This window comes from Coccinella septempunctata, chromosome 8, assembly GCF_907165205.1.
Source record: "Coccinella septempunctata chromosome 8, icCocSept1.1, whole genome shotgun sequence".
NCBI lineage: Eukaryota > Metazoa > Arthropoda > Insecta > Coleoptera > Coccinellidae > Coccinella > Coccinella septempunctata.
This window is the reverse complement of record NC_058196.1, coordinates 28,987,999-29,003,115: the sequence shown is the minus strand read 5'-3', so window position 1 is coordinate 29,003,115 and position 15,117 is coordinate 28,987,999. Positions and strand designations below refer to the sequence as shown.

Sequence of the window (15,117 nt, the reverse complement as noted above, 5' to 3'; positions counted from 1 at the left end):
AAATAGAAAAATCCATTGTCGGGAACTTATTCTACGATGACATTCATCGAAAATCCTGTAGTAAACTATTCGCATTGATTCACTCCAACATAAAATTCCCAAATGCAACCACTTTTTTGGGTCTCCCAATAGAATCTTTCTGATTGTGTAAATATTCAGCTGAAATATAAGTCGTTTAGATTCAGATGAAACATTATATAAATTCTCTTACATTGAATATGATCGCTACCGTCTGACGTATTGTGAATTTTAGAATATCAGGGTATAACTATTAGAATGAGCGGACTTGAATTCTAAATAGCATTTCCTGAAACCCTGTGTCTTTTTTCAATCACTTTCGGCATTTTCGTAATATTAATTGATATAAGTTGTGGCAACGGCGTTATGACATTAACGACCTTTCATGAGTGCCAACCTTACTCCGTTCTAGTTACAAAAACTTGAGGAAATTATTTCATGGCCAACCGACTGCTAAAATAAATTTGAATGGAGTATATATTTGATAGCGATTCATGTTGTTTTTCAATGTTAAATATTTTGTTGTAGTTGTAGAAGTCTGTGTGTTTATTAGTTTTTTGTTTGTAATTACATATCTTCAGAACCGTATGTCCGATTTTGATGGGGATTTCACTTAAATTTAAAGAATTAATTCGAGGAGGTTCTCGTGTGATCGTCATTTTTATATAAATATATAACGAGATTTTTCTTGGACAAGTCGTGGGCGTAGGCTCTGTCCCTTCGCAGCATATGGGTGGAGGCCGCCCCTCATTCGATATGATACGCTACCCCATCGCGAGATGATTTCCAGCAGAGGATGGATCGAAAACTGGATAGGTATCGAGAATATTATGTTAATGCGAAATCAGTCTCAGAGTCGGTTGACGCCGGTTGGCGCCAATGTGTTGTGACTGTAAGATTGCAATGACCTAACGTCTAAAATTAACTCAACGTAACGCAATTTACATGTTTTGCATTTATTAATGTGCAAATGCGAAACTTCTTACTTGTCGCCGGTCGCATACGACTGATTCGTAGATTTTCGAGTTTTTATTGGCCATTATGCATATCATTCCGTTTTTCGCATGGTTGATACGTGGAATGTAAGTTTGCTAGCTTCCTTCGAGGAACGAAGGCCCTTTTCGAATTTTGAGCTGGTTTTTCTACCATTGAATTGATGACAATCCATAATTGAACGATTTTCAGAACTCAGGTAAACTGAAATCATTTGGTAAAGAACGAAAAGATATATAAACATGCAATTAACTTTACTTCTGAGTATCTATAGGGCTAATGATAACTTTCAGAACATTCAGAGCAATTACAGAGCTGGTAAAGCGGAGGGTACATAGACAAATGTAGAAAAAAAGGCTGGGTATTCATGCAAAATGAAGAATATGTATATCCTTCCATGGCATCGAAAACTCGAAAACAATAATCTTTCATAAGATTTGTTGTCAACAACCTGTATAGAGGGTAGTTGAGTTTTTTAAATGACAACCCTACCATTTTGCGTCAGTTATACGAGGATAAATTGAAAAATTCTTAGCCTACTATAGAACGAAACAAAATTTCAATGTCGAAATATTATATTACTCAACATATTTTCCTCTCAATTGAATACATTTATTACAGAGAACCTGTAACATCTCTAGACCTTTCAAAAAAATGTTTCTTTCTGCTCTGCAAACCAGACCTCCACAGCTTTTATTACCTCCTCGTTGGAAGAAAATTTACGACCATTTAAACTTTTTTTCAGTAGTAATTCAAACCATAAATCACGAATTTTTGCATGGCAACATGAGATTTGTGTGCAGGGGCGTTTTCTTGCAAAAACAAAACACCTTTGGATAGCTTTCCGCGTCTCTTCTTTTCAATTTTTTCCCGTAGAGTGGTCAGTAATGTCGAATAGTAATCTCCGGTTATTGTTCTACCCTTATCGAGAAAATCAATTATGATTACTCCATGGCAATCCCAAAAAACTGAAGCAAGAACTTTTCCAGCAGATTTTTGGGTACGAAACTTCTTAGGTATTGAAGAACCAGAGTGTCGCTATTCCATCGATTGTTGCTTTGTTTCTGGATCGTAGAAATGTACCCAAGTCTCATCCATAGTAACAATTCGGTTTAAGAAGTCTACATCGTTTTCAAATCGAGCACAGATCGAACGCGATGCTTCTATCCTTGCACGCTTTCGGTCAACATTCAAACATTTGGGGATCCATTTTGCAGCAATTCCTCTCATGTCCAAATTGACGTGAACAATATGATGAACGCGTTCGTATAAAATATTCAGGGCTTCAGATATCCTTTTTAGCCCAATTCGACGGTCTGATAAATTCATGCCATGAACTGCATCGATATTTTCAGGGACTGACACAGAAACTGGCCTTCCCGATCGGTCATCATCTTCAATGGTAAATTTACCTCTTTTGAAGCTTGCAGTCCAATTTTTCATGGTCGCGTACGAAGGACATTGATCACCAAGGGTATCAAGCATATCTTCGTGAATCTGCTTACCTCTGAACCCTTTTAATTGCAGGTACTTGATGATGGCTCAATACTCCAATTTTTCTTTTGATTTATTGCTTAACTCTGGTTTACTTTTTTGACCTCAAACTTCACACTGACCCTTCTAATGAGTTTATGTTCGTTGCTGTGGTAACGCAATATTTTTTTATGCATAGAACAGGTCTAGGCTAACTAGATATCAATACATCATCGTAGTTACACTCTATGTTACTGAGGATGATTTGAATCGCTAGAGAACTCCTGTTGCAGAAATCCAACAATCCCGGTTGTTCAAGTGTCACATTCAAAGCGTACGCGTGTAGTTTCAATAGAGGCTGTCCACAAGTTCTACCTTTCCTCTGCTGTTGATGACCTTCGCGTGGTGATTGTTGAATATTTTGAATAAATTTCTGATACCGTAGTTTATTGTTTATTTTCACATCGACTCATAAAGTCGACATAGAAGAAGTTATTTCCTTCAGGAACCGTTTTAAATCTTAAAACAAACCCGAATGAATTCATGGTCATTGGCGTTCGTGTTCTTTACAAAATCAAAAGAGTTTTAGCCCTTCTGGGTCTTCGACGATCAGGTCCTGTGGTTAAAGTTGAACGAATAGTCCATTTCCACCAAGGGAAGATCATCAAATTGTGCTGTTTCGACGCACATCGACCAGAAAGGTGTGTGTACCCTCCCTTTAAGCTCAGAGGTATCTCTTGACAGTTTGAGAGCTGTCAGACTCATCAGAATCTTCCTAGCGCAATCAACAGGTCCGAGTGACCTTCGATGACCCCTAGATCGTAGATGGTTACGCAACAGTGTCTCACCCGTTGGTTTTCGACACACAGTGCATCTCTACTCTTTAAACCTCAAGTTTCATCGCAATTTAGGAACGTATCGCATGACATCATTGGCTCTGCCAGTTTCTGTACGTGCATAAATAATTCGGGCCCTCTGTCAAGGTGACCAACAACGAGTCATCGAGCTTCTTTCGCTGGGATTTGTCTTTGACGATGTCGAGATGAGCCTAGATGTCCTCATGCGGCATTAAAGGACGGAGTGAATGGAATCTTCGCATGAGATTATAATTGTGCCAGATTAATCGGACATAAATTGTGTGATCGTGGGTTTTACATAATCGTGTGTTTGGACCTACGTGGACTTAGGGTCGGAGACCTCTGGATCATCGGAGGAATCTATTTGAAATGCCAAGAACCTACTTGAAGTGTTTCAGGGTGATCCGACACTCACCTAAAAAATTCAATGGCGTCATCTACGTCGTTGAATTCATATGAATCCATTTGTTTTCGAAATAACGGCTGTTTAAGTAAATTCCTTGAAGACAGTTATTTATTACAGATCTTTTACTTGTCATTTCACTTAACTTTATTTCTTTTTTCGTTTTATTTGGTTTATTGATGAGTTCTTTGTGAATTCAACAATTTTTTATGTTTAAACTCTGCTAGATTCTTGTATATATTCTTATTTTACCATTATCGAACTTGTGCACTTAGTTTCGTCTTTGTATCTAAATGCATCCACTGTACTGTGATCCTTTAATGTATTGATACTTATACTGAATGACATTTTCGAATCTTACCTTCTCCACTTGTGGTAAGTGAGCCTGGAGTTGAATTTCTACAAACTAAAGGTGCTTCACTAGGTGCTCTATCTGTAAAAAAAAATTAACGAATTATAACTTTTTCAGAATTGAAATAAAAAAATTTTGCTTCTTTATGATTAATTATCTACTTAAAATTCGATGAACAGGAGCACTCATTTCAAATGGATGGCAATTCTACTATGTCATTAGGGGAATGATGGATTCAGCAGATTCATCAAGGACAAGAACAACAGGAAGACCTAACCTTACAGAATAGGGTTTCCCACTCAACTTTCGAACTAAGTTCACTGCAGTTGACTGCTTCACAGTCTGCACCCCGACAAATAGGCCAAGTTTCGTATAAATCGATCAAATTCGCATTCTAGAAATGTTTAACGTACGATGTAGTTAATCCCTGCTTTCATTCTGAAAGCCTTCGGATGATGGAACACTTGGAAATAAGTTAGGAACGTCTAATCCACGTGTCCGTTATTCATTGTTAGTTTATGGGGCCCATTTCTGTTGATTTAATAGGAATCGTATGTGATTTAGTTCTCCGTCATGGATTCCCAATAAATTCGTATGTGAATGAATTTAAATCAGGCATATAAATTCCTGTGTCACCACGAAATTTACGGAACTTCAATGAAGGATTCAAAAACGTCGCAGAAATATATACCTACATCGCAAGTTTATTGTTTTTTCGTATATAAGTTGGATGTTGGAATTGAATCTAGAATTCAAATGAGAATAAATGAATCTGACTCTTTCGATACAGAAACTGCCTTGAATTTCAGACATGCCTAGGTTTTTTGATCAACCCAAGCAAAAATTAATTTATTTTTATTTAAGCCACATAAAATAAGTGATATCAGAACAACATTTTCAGTCCTGCACCTGAAGAGCTGTCATCCAGGGAATGAACTACATGTTTTTGAAACTAAATAAACTGTTTCTATTTTGTAGAAAATGAGCCGAAACAATTCATCCTTATAGAAAAAAATCAAAAACCCCATAAACGACCAATCTATCCATTTATGCCACAAAAACTGAGGTTTGTCATAAAAAACCCGACCACCTAATACATTTTTTGAATTCGATGAAAAACATACTGCTACTTTTTCTTGAAAATCCCAAAGATGAATGAAAGAGTGTCTGCGAGGTATGTATTCTGTTGTTTAGGACTCTGTTCTTGCAGCTATTCAACTAGAAGCTTAATTTATGAGTGTGCAATTAGTTGATAGACAAACAGGTGCGTTTGTTAATAATTTATGTGACAGTTATGGAATTGTGTGGTAGTTTTTTCAAGAAATGCTAGTTTTCGATTTATTATACTAGTAATTGACGCGACAGAAATCAACTAATGAATACTGAAGTTATTCAACGATATGGCAAAAAACTATAGTTCGATTTCTATTTATACAGATTATTTCTGATGGATATCCATTTTGAAACGTAGAACATACATCGTGAAGCTGTACCAAATTATATTTAAAATATTGTCAAGATCAAAGATGCTTCATAGGTACATACACCAAATATTTATGTATAGGTACTTTGGAGATCCACAAAGAACCATGGAAATTTTGGATGTATTTACAGGACTTGGAAATACAATTTTTTTCTCCTTCAATTCGTTTCTGAGAATGTCAAATTCCTGAAAGGTTGACTTATTTAGGAGGCCTGCAATTCCTCAACCTATAAGTCCAACATATGACTTCGTATAAAATGACGTGCCTTGCATGGTGGTTTCTGAGAATCGATGAACAGTAAATGATCCTGTTCGTATGACCGCAAATTGTTAATATACACCGTGCATGCATACATAATAAAGTCAGGCCAAATTTCAAGGCATGCAAGGAAAAAAAGGATACGCAGTTGTATCAGAATATCTATTCTGTAATTAGCGAAATTCATTATAATCACAGAATTTCGTTGTTCAAGTGGAATCCACGAAATTAATTAATTTTTGATTGCTTATTTATAACACGTCCATATCATTTTTAAAGTTATTGGTTTTGCCGGAAAAAATAAAAAAATTCAGGTTCTCCTTATGAATCATAGAAATCTACTTATCCGAGCGTTTTTATAAAAGTAATTCTGTTCTGACGAGCTGCTGTTCCGTTTTCAATGGCCCACTTAGTATCTTCAATCTTATCAGATACAAAAAAATCACAAGACGTAGCCATGTAGATGATTTTGAAAAAAGTCTTTGGCTAGTAGAAATATTTTAACAGTAAATTCTTGAGGTCAAAAGAAACACTGTTTTCCTATACCATTTTTTTCGATTCGGCCCTGATAAAAAGATAAAGACTTTTTAATTTTTCATAATGAGCTGTGCCACCCCTGAAAAAATAATATTCAGAATAACTAGCTAAATCTGTGACACTACACATCTGTGGATCTTTCAGCCGAAGTATTCAATTTTGCAAATTTCACAGATACTTTTTAATTTTTGAACATCAAATTACTCGAAAACGGCGCATTATACGAGAAAATATGAGGAATACTTTTATTTTACGAAACGTTCAAATATTCATTAGATGGCGTCCAACTTAGTTTCAAGAGTTGGGTTCTTTGAATTTTTGGTGTTTTTATGGTGCCTAATGGTCATAATGAGAAAACTGGAAGAAGTGGGTGATATCTTTCGTTCGAATAAGATTCATTAAATAAATGAAAAACCATATTCCGAAATTCATTCCATTCGATAAAACCGTTTGTGAGATAGAACTAAAAATAACATTTTTCTAATGGTTTTTCGACAGCCTGTATCTTTCAAACCGAGCCGATTCGGAAAAAATGGTAAAGGAAAAAAGTGTTCCTTTTGACCTCAAGAAACTACTGTTAAAATATTTCTACGAGTCAACCTCGAGAACCGAACATTTCCATTCGCCAAATCGCGCAGTACGGGCCTGCGTCAGTCGGCGACAGGGGGGAATCATCCGTCGAGACAGCAGACAACAGGTGCAGCAGCCTTGCATTGTCTGCAGATCGCAGCCCTCTATTCGTGAGACGCCACTAACCACCACATCCTGTCGCCCACAGTACATGATGCCGGAACCACGTGCTTGAGGGTTACGAACAACGAGGGGGAGGATGACAGAATAGGGCGCCCTTATCCGATCCTGAAATTGTGATCGCTCAGCGTGAAAGTGAGGGTAGTTGATTGGGGGCCGGTAATTTACGGCAGGATTACCTTCATTCACCATTAGTACAAGAGATTTGAGAAGAAATGAATCCAGTGTTGTATTCCCAGTGATAAAGTGCCTGTAGAGAGTTTTTATCGTTTTTAGATACAGACCAGGACTCCTTCAATGTTTTTTCCTATCTAGTGTAGAAGTATACCTACCAAAAACAGCTAAAATCAATTAGGCAGAAAGTGATGTTATTTAAGTTTCGCCGAAACAAGTATTTACATATGCAGGATGACAATTTGAAAACTTGCCAGTCAAATTATGTCACGACAAGGATGATTTCAAAGAAAATGCCGGAATAGGTCTGTTACTTATCGTAGGGGGACATATTTTGAGCAGAATTGTAAGCCGAAATTTCCTCAACCCTAGGTGTAGGAGCTATCACTCCTTAATTCTCAATAGCGAATAGGGGGTGAGCTATAACTCAATTGAAAGATCACTTGACCCTTTGCATGAGTACTATGGTTTGTAAATTTTCATTGAGTCCTTGAAGTAGTTACAGGGGCTGACAATTTGAGAACTTGCCAGGCCAATTAAGTCTCGACAAGGATGTTTTCAGAGAAAATGTCGGAACAGGTCAATTTTTAAAGGGAGGGGGACATGTTTCTAGCAGAATTGTAAGCCAAAATCCTTCTGAATATTTCCACAATCAGAATAATTGTGAATGAAGATGATGACAAAGAATTTTCTTCTATTGGGAGACCCTAAAAAGTGGTGGCATTTGAGAATTGTATGTTTGAGTAAATTAATGCGAAAAGTTTACTACAGGATTTTCGATGAATGTCATCGTAGAATAAGTTCCCGAAAATATTTTTTTCTAATTTTCATTTGACTTGTCCTATACATTGTAAATGTCTTAAGGTACCAATAAATACCTAATTATTATTACTATATCAATGTATTAAGATAAACAGCCACAAATAAGCGCCAGTTGTCCTGGTAATTGTTTATTCATGTGAAATTTTTGTTCAAAGGTGAAGTTCATCTTGATTGAAATATCCTTTAATTCCTTTTACTTATATTGGTGCAAGATGGTTTTTGTTGAAGAATTTAACATTCTTGTGATTATCTGTTAATTCCTTCGGGAGATACCCATTCCCAACCACTGCAACATATGCATTTCATCTTCGGGGTTAATATTTTTGAAATCTACAACTGATGTAACGTATTCAAACTTTAGCCAAAGAAGATAACGAACATTAACTCTTCTCAAGCTAGTGCATATTATGATATTATACTGATCTCTTGTATTTTCCATGCAATTTACTGGATTTGGTATGCCTTCAATCAGTTATGATATAAAATATGTTCGTCAAATATTTTCTGAAGAGATTCGACATTGTAATAAAATACGTAATAACAGAAACTTTTACGTAGAACGGGCAACATAACGTTGATTTAAAACCCAAAAATGTTTTGACAAGCTTCATAACCCCACATTTTCGTACTATACAGAGTGAAAAGTGTCAAATTTCCATGCCCAACCGACTGCTGAAATAAAAGTGAATGGAGTATAGTTTATTCTGAATATTAATCCAAGTTTTCAACTCAAGACGTGATATTTACATGAAACTAAGAAACAGCGAAAGAATTTATCGACTAATACGAAATCGACAGAGAATGAAGGCTGAGTCAAACGAGGAATGTTACCTATGAGACTAAAAACGGTTACTATAGGTGATAAGGAAGATATAATGGCCGGATAAAAAAAGAACATCCCATATTCGAGTACCGTCGAGGGGAAAATCAACCTTCCGAGAAACCACCGGACCAACAACCCATAATTTATCCCATTAATTAGGGGGCACCTGTTATGTCCAATATCCCATTCATACCATCCACCTCCGGATTCGCTCTCACCAAACTGGACGCCCACAATGCAACGGGTTGACGAGAGCGAGAGGACTCGGGTCGTGTGCGCCTACCGTATGTCCCCCCCGTTGGAATTCGGACTAGCGCCACCGGGGCCCGACCGACCTTTCAGATCGAGCGGTATGTTGGATAACCTGGCGCCTAAATCCGAAACGGACCGATGAACTACTTTGTAGCACGCTGATCGCACGACAATTTCGTCTACGTACTCTATAAATCAGTCGGCCGAGGTGGCATTGAAACGCTTCATTCCAGCGCTTTGTTTTCCACGTCGAGCGAACGGTTTATTGAAGCCAGACGCGGTATTCTACGTTTCGCTAGCTGTTGTTCCAATACGACACGATTGGAGAATGTTAAGGTTGTGATCAGACCGTTTTCGTTGCTCGGTACTGACTAAATACGTCACCTGTCATATGTCAGAACCGGACGTCACATTTTGACAGGTGGCTACAACAGTAGACTTCACCCAAAGAGATCATACATTATACTATAACTATAGAACAGAGTGGGCCATTGAAAACGAATGGATTGAATGAAACAAACACGAATTATACTCCATTCACTTTAATTTTAGATGAAATAATTTTCTCAAGTTTTTGTAACTAGAACGGAGTAAGGTTGGCACTCATGAAATGTCGTTAATGCCATAACGCCGTTGCCACAACTTATATCAATTAATATTACGAAAATGCCCAAAGTGATTGAAAAAAGAGACAGGGTTTCAGGAAGTGCTATTTAGAATTCAGGTCCGCTCATTCAAATAGTTATACCCTGATATTCTAAAATCCACAATACGTCAGACGGTAGCGAACATATTCAATGTAAGAGAATTTATATAATGTTTCGTCTGAATCTAAACGACTTATATTTCAGCTGAATATTTACACAATCAGAAAGATTGTGAATGAAGAGGATGACAAAGAATTTCCTTCTATTGGGAGACCCAAAAAAGTGGTGGCATTTGAGAATTTTATGTTTGAGTGAATTAATGCGAAAAGTTTACTGCAGGATTTTCGATGAATGTCACCGAGGAATAAGTTCCCGATAATTGATTTCTCTATTTTTCATTTGACTTGTCCTATACATTGTAAATGTCTTAAAGTACCTATATATACCTAATTATTATTATTATATCAATGTATCAAGATGAACAGCCACAAATACGCGCCAGTTGTCCTGTTAATTGTTTATTCATGTGAAATTTTTGTTCAAAGGTGAAGTTCATCTTGACTTGAAACTTCCTTTTATTCCTTTTACTTATATTGATGCAAGATGATTTTTGTTGAAGAATTTAACATTCTTGTAATTATCTGTTAATTCCTTCGGGAGATACCCATTCCCAACCACTGCATATATGCATATATGCGGGTTAATATTTTTGAAATCTACAACTGATTTAACGTATTCAAAGTTTAGCCAAAGAAGATAGCGAACTTTAACTTTCCTCAAGCTAGTGCATATTATGATATTATACCAATCTCTTGTATTTTCCATGTAAGTAACTGGATTTGGTATGCCTTCAATCAGTTTGTATAAACTTCAATTATGTTCGTCACATATTTTCCGAAGAGATTCGACATTGTGATAAAATACGTAATAACAGAAACTTTTACGTAGAACGGGCAACATAGCGTTGATTTAAAACCAAAAAAAGGTTTTGACAAGCTTCATAACCCCACATTTTCGTACTATACAGAGTGAAATGTGTCAAATATCCATGGCCAACCGAGTGCTGAAATAAAAGTGAATGGAGTATACCTATTAAATAAATAATCGGTGGCCTGCAAGCAGCGATCGTTCTCCTTCACCCTACTCTGTGTTTTATTCGATTGACAGTGCATTATCCGTCAAATTCACCTTATTATCGTCAAATATCAGATGACACACGTGCCGAACGACCTTCAATAGGTAGACAAGAGGTTATTAATACAACGAATCAGTCGCGAACAAAATTCAAAGAATGATGTTAATTGAATCCATCGGTGGGACCAGCAAACCTGCCAATTTACCAAGAAAAACAACGTCAAACACTTTCGCCAGCCAATGAACGGATGCTTTTCACTCTGGACGAAAATAAATAACTGTCGCTCCAAGGATAAAAAAAAATCTAAATCGTTTTACACCTACTAACTCAGAAATAGTTGATTCATTTGATAGCGGCAGCGTGAGATGGTATTCGAGTAGATTTATCGAAGAGTTTTTCTGCTTGAGTGGAAATTTATTACGAGTGGCGCCAGGGACAATGATGAAACTCTTCGTTATAGATCGAAACCGAGGGCGTATAGCTGAAAAATTAAGTGGAAGGAAACTTTGAGACGTTAATAAGTAGTGCTGCACCCAATTCTTTGAAAATAAAATTATATTAAGACCCTGATGATTCAAAACAAAAATAAATCAACACACAAAAAAGTTTTCGAGAAAATCTGTGCAGTAGTTTCAGATTGAGGATCAAATGACACTTATTGACACTTAAAATACATAAATGATAAAAATCTCACCTTCAGGTTTAAGGGTATCCATGGCACAGACTGAGTAAGGTGGTGGAGGATAATCTGCAAAGAAAAAAAAAGTTTTAGTAAAAAATATAGCGTAACATATAATTTATAAACCTTCATAAAAAATTATGTGGGTGAAATTGTGTATTTGTTTTTTTCAGTTGTGATCTGGAGTAGGAAGATTCGTCGAAGGCAAACACGAAATTAAGTGAATTGATCCAGTGAAAAAATTCCAAGAAAACTCGAGTGACGAGACAAACAGCTTGACTCGGACGGAAAACCATAAATTAAAAATATTCACGCCCGTCCAGAGCACTGCAAAGCGTTTCGGCCTGATGGCAGACACGAATGACACATTTAAACGTCTCGTATACATCCAATATCTCCAGAAATATCATTTTTGGACACCCTAAAAACGCCCGAAGAGACTTTAATAACGATTGTTACTCAACGTATACTGTAACAGTTAATGGAAGCATATTTCATCGGTTTTAAGAGCGTTTCATGGTGACACGTCCTTTGAACACAGAAAATCCATTACGATTTCGGGATTAACACAAATCTCGAGTAACAGATTTGAAACGGACAGGAATTCCTGCGTTTTGAGTCGTCAGCGAAATTTTTATGTGATTATTTACACGATCAAATCCGAAATGCAAATAGACTACAAAATATTCTAAGTGGACACCAGAAGAAACACTTTTTTTTCATTATTTTAAATATTTGAAATTCTGTAAGGTGTTTATTGATATAAAATATATAGGTATCTCTTTATAATTGCTCTATAATATACGTTTGACAGAAAACTACTCTGAAACTTATTCTCAGTTGAAGGGGAAAATAAAATCATTCTTTGATATTCGTAAAAATATTTCGAAGATTTTCGAAATCGAATTTTTGTGCTTGTGTGGAAGCCTTGGCAATGCTGATTATAGAACCGGAAATCCCAATTGGATCAGACGAATATAACACGAGATATCGCAGATTGAAAATTGCAATTTTTGAAAAATGCCATTTCCAAGATGAAAATCTAAACGAAAGGAGATAGGCCTTCGAAAATACTCGCAGTAGATTCAGCGTGTTCGAAAACCTATATTTTCATACCAAAATTTCAAATAACTGGCCCTGTTTAGGAGAAAATTATAAGTTTTGTTTTTCCACTTTTCATTTTCGAGTTGACTTCGAAGAGCTCTATGGAGTGCAATTCTCTATTGAATCATCGGCTGTTTGGTTTTCTAGAATCTTCACAACAAATTCTATGCACTCCATATCCTAGTATAGTAATGGAACATCCAAATTTTCAGACAGAGTACCAAATATGTCATTTTAGAGGGGTCTAACCCCTTGCTCATTTTTGACCCAAAAAATCGAGATTTTCAAAATCGAGTTTTTGTGCTAGGGTGGAAGCCTAGGCAACGCTGATTATATAACCGGAAGTCCCAATTCGATCAGACGAATATAACAGGAAATATCGCAGATTGAAAATTGCAATTTTTGAAAAATGCCATTTCCAAGATGAAAATTTGAACGAAAAGAGATAGGCTTTCGAAATTGGTCGCAATAAATTCAGCGTGTTCAAAAACCTATATTTTCATACCAAAATTTCAAATATCTGGCCCTGTTTAGGAGAAAATAATGTTTTTTGTTTTTTTACTTTTCATTTTCGAGTTGACTTCGAAGAGCTCTCTGGAGTGCTATTCTCTATTGAATCATTAACTGTTTGGTTTTCTAGAATCTTCAAAACAAATTCTATGAACTCCATATCCTAGGATAGTAATAAAACATCCTCATTTTCAGACAGAGAAGCAAATAGGTCATTTTAGGGGGGTCTAACCCCTTGCTCATTTTTGACCCAAAAAATCGAAATTTTCGAAATCGAGTTTTTGTGCTAGGGTGGAAGCCTAGGCAACGCTGATTATATAACCGGAAATCCCAATTCGATCAGACGAATATAACAGGAGATATCGAAGATTGAAATTTGCAAATTTTTGAAAAATACCATTTCTAAGATGAAAATCTAAACGAAGGAAGATAGGCCTTCGAAAATACTCGCAATAGATTCAGCGTGTTCGAAAACCTATATTTTCATACCAAAATTTCAAATATCTGGCCCTGTTCAGGAGAAAATAATTTTTTTTGTTTTTCCACTTTTCATTTTCGAGTTGACTTCGAAGAGCTCTCTGGAGTGCAATTCTCTATTGAATCATCAACTGTTTGGTTTTCTAGAATCTTCAAAACAAATTCTATGCACTCCATATCCTAGGATAGTAATGGAACATCCTTATTTTCAGACAGAGTAGCAAATATGTCATTTTAGGGGGGTCTAACCCCTTGCTCATTTTTGACCCAAAAAATCGAGATTTTCGATATCGAGTTTTTGTGCTAGAATGGAAGCCTAAGCAACGCTTATTATATAACTGGAAATCCCAATTCGTTCAGACGAATATAACAGGAGATATGGCAGATTGAAATTTGCAATTTTTGAAAAATGCCATTTCTAAGATGAAAATCTAAACTGAGAGAAACAGGCTTCCGAAATTGCTCGCGATATATTTAGCATGTTCGAAAACCTACATTTGCTCACCAAACTTTCGTATATTTAACAGTGTTGACCAGAAAACCAGAGAACCGCTCTTGGCTTGAACATTTTTTCTGTAGCTCTTATAGTTCTCGAGATGTTTTCAGGAGAATCGAATTTGGGACACTCTGTAAAATGAAAAACCCTGACTTAGTCAATAGAAACTTCGAAAGCAGACTAAATATTTCCCTGTGAAACAGACCGTTCGTTTACTTCAACCTGCAACAATCACGAGTCGATAACATAACCCCTGCAACAGAGCACAACCCAGACACGCATATCCAGATGCACCAGGGCTCGCACAAGACTTGTACGTCAACAGCGAGTCCCAGATGTAGTCGTAAATTACTGAAAATTACGGGGCATCCTATAGTTACAGTCGAAACAATGAGAATTCTTCTACAAGTTGGCATGTGGGATGGTTGTGTAACCCGTGACAGCCCAAAATATGGCCTGCCTCGTCCTTCGTGGCCTGGCCCGACCGTAGACCGACTAGCTTAAGACCATTAACATAATTACACTAAATCACTGCGAGAGTCCGCCGCAGAGACCAATTGGCCGAGCAAAGAAGAGGCCGATGGTGTGGAGCGGTGCCTGCGTTTATGGTCATCATTTTAGGTTATACAAAATCATAAACATGCATTAAAAACACTATAAAAAAAAGTAAAAGAAAAAAATTACATACATAAGACGAAAAAAGAGATGAGGAACTTTGGATTATTTAGTCTTTTTTTATTTTGTGTAGAGATAGATAATCCTCATGATCAATTTGTGTCTGACAATGATGATTCTGATTTTCCTTACGTTAAAAAATAATTCTATGAGAGCATTAGAAATGATGGATGAAAATAAAACTTTGAGAGTGCGAGT

At 36.5% G+C, this 15,117-nt stretch overlaps 1 protein-coding gene across 1 annotated transcript in view; it reads right to left on the bottom strand.

Annotated features, from left to right (window-relative positions):
* Window positions 1-15,117, bottom strand: part of LOC123318569 (mothers against decapentaplegic homolog 6-like) — a 61,593-nt gene that overhangs the window by 23,982 nt on the left and 22,494 nt on the right. The window contains exons 2-3 of the mRNA XM_044905240.1: window positions 11,673-11,726; window positions 4,106-4,177 (exon numbers count right to left, since the gene is read on the bottom strand). Of these exons, the coding sequence (XP_044761175.1) occupies window positions 4,106-4,177; window positions 11,673-11,726 (126 nt within the window). The remainder of the gene's footprint in view (window positions 1-4,105; window positions 4,178-11,672; window positions 11,727-15,117) is intronic.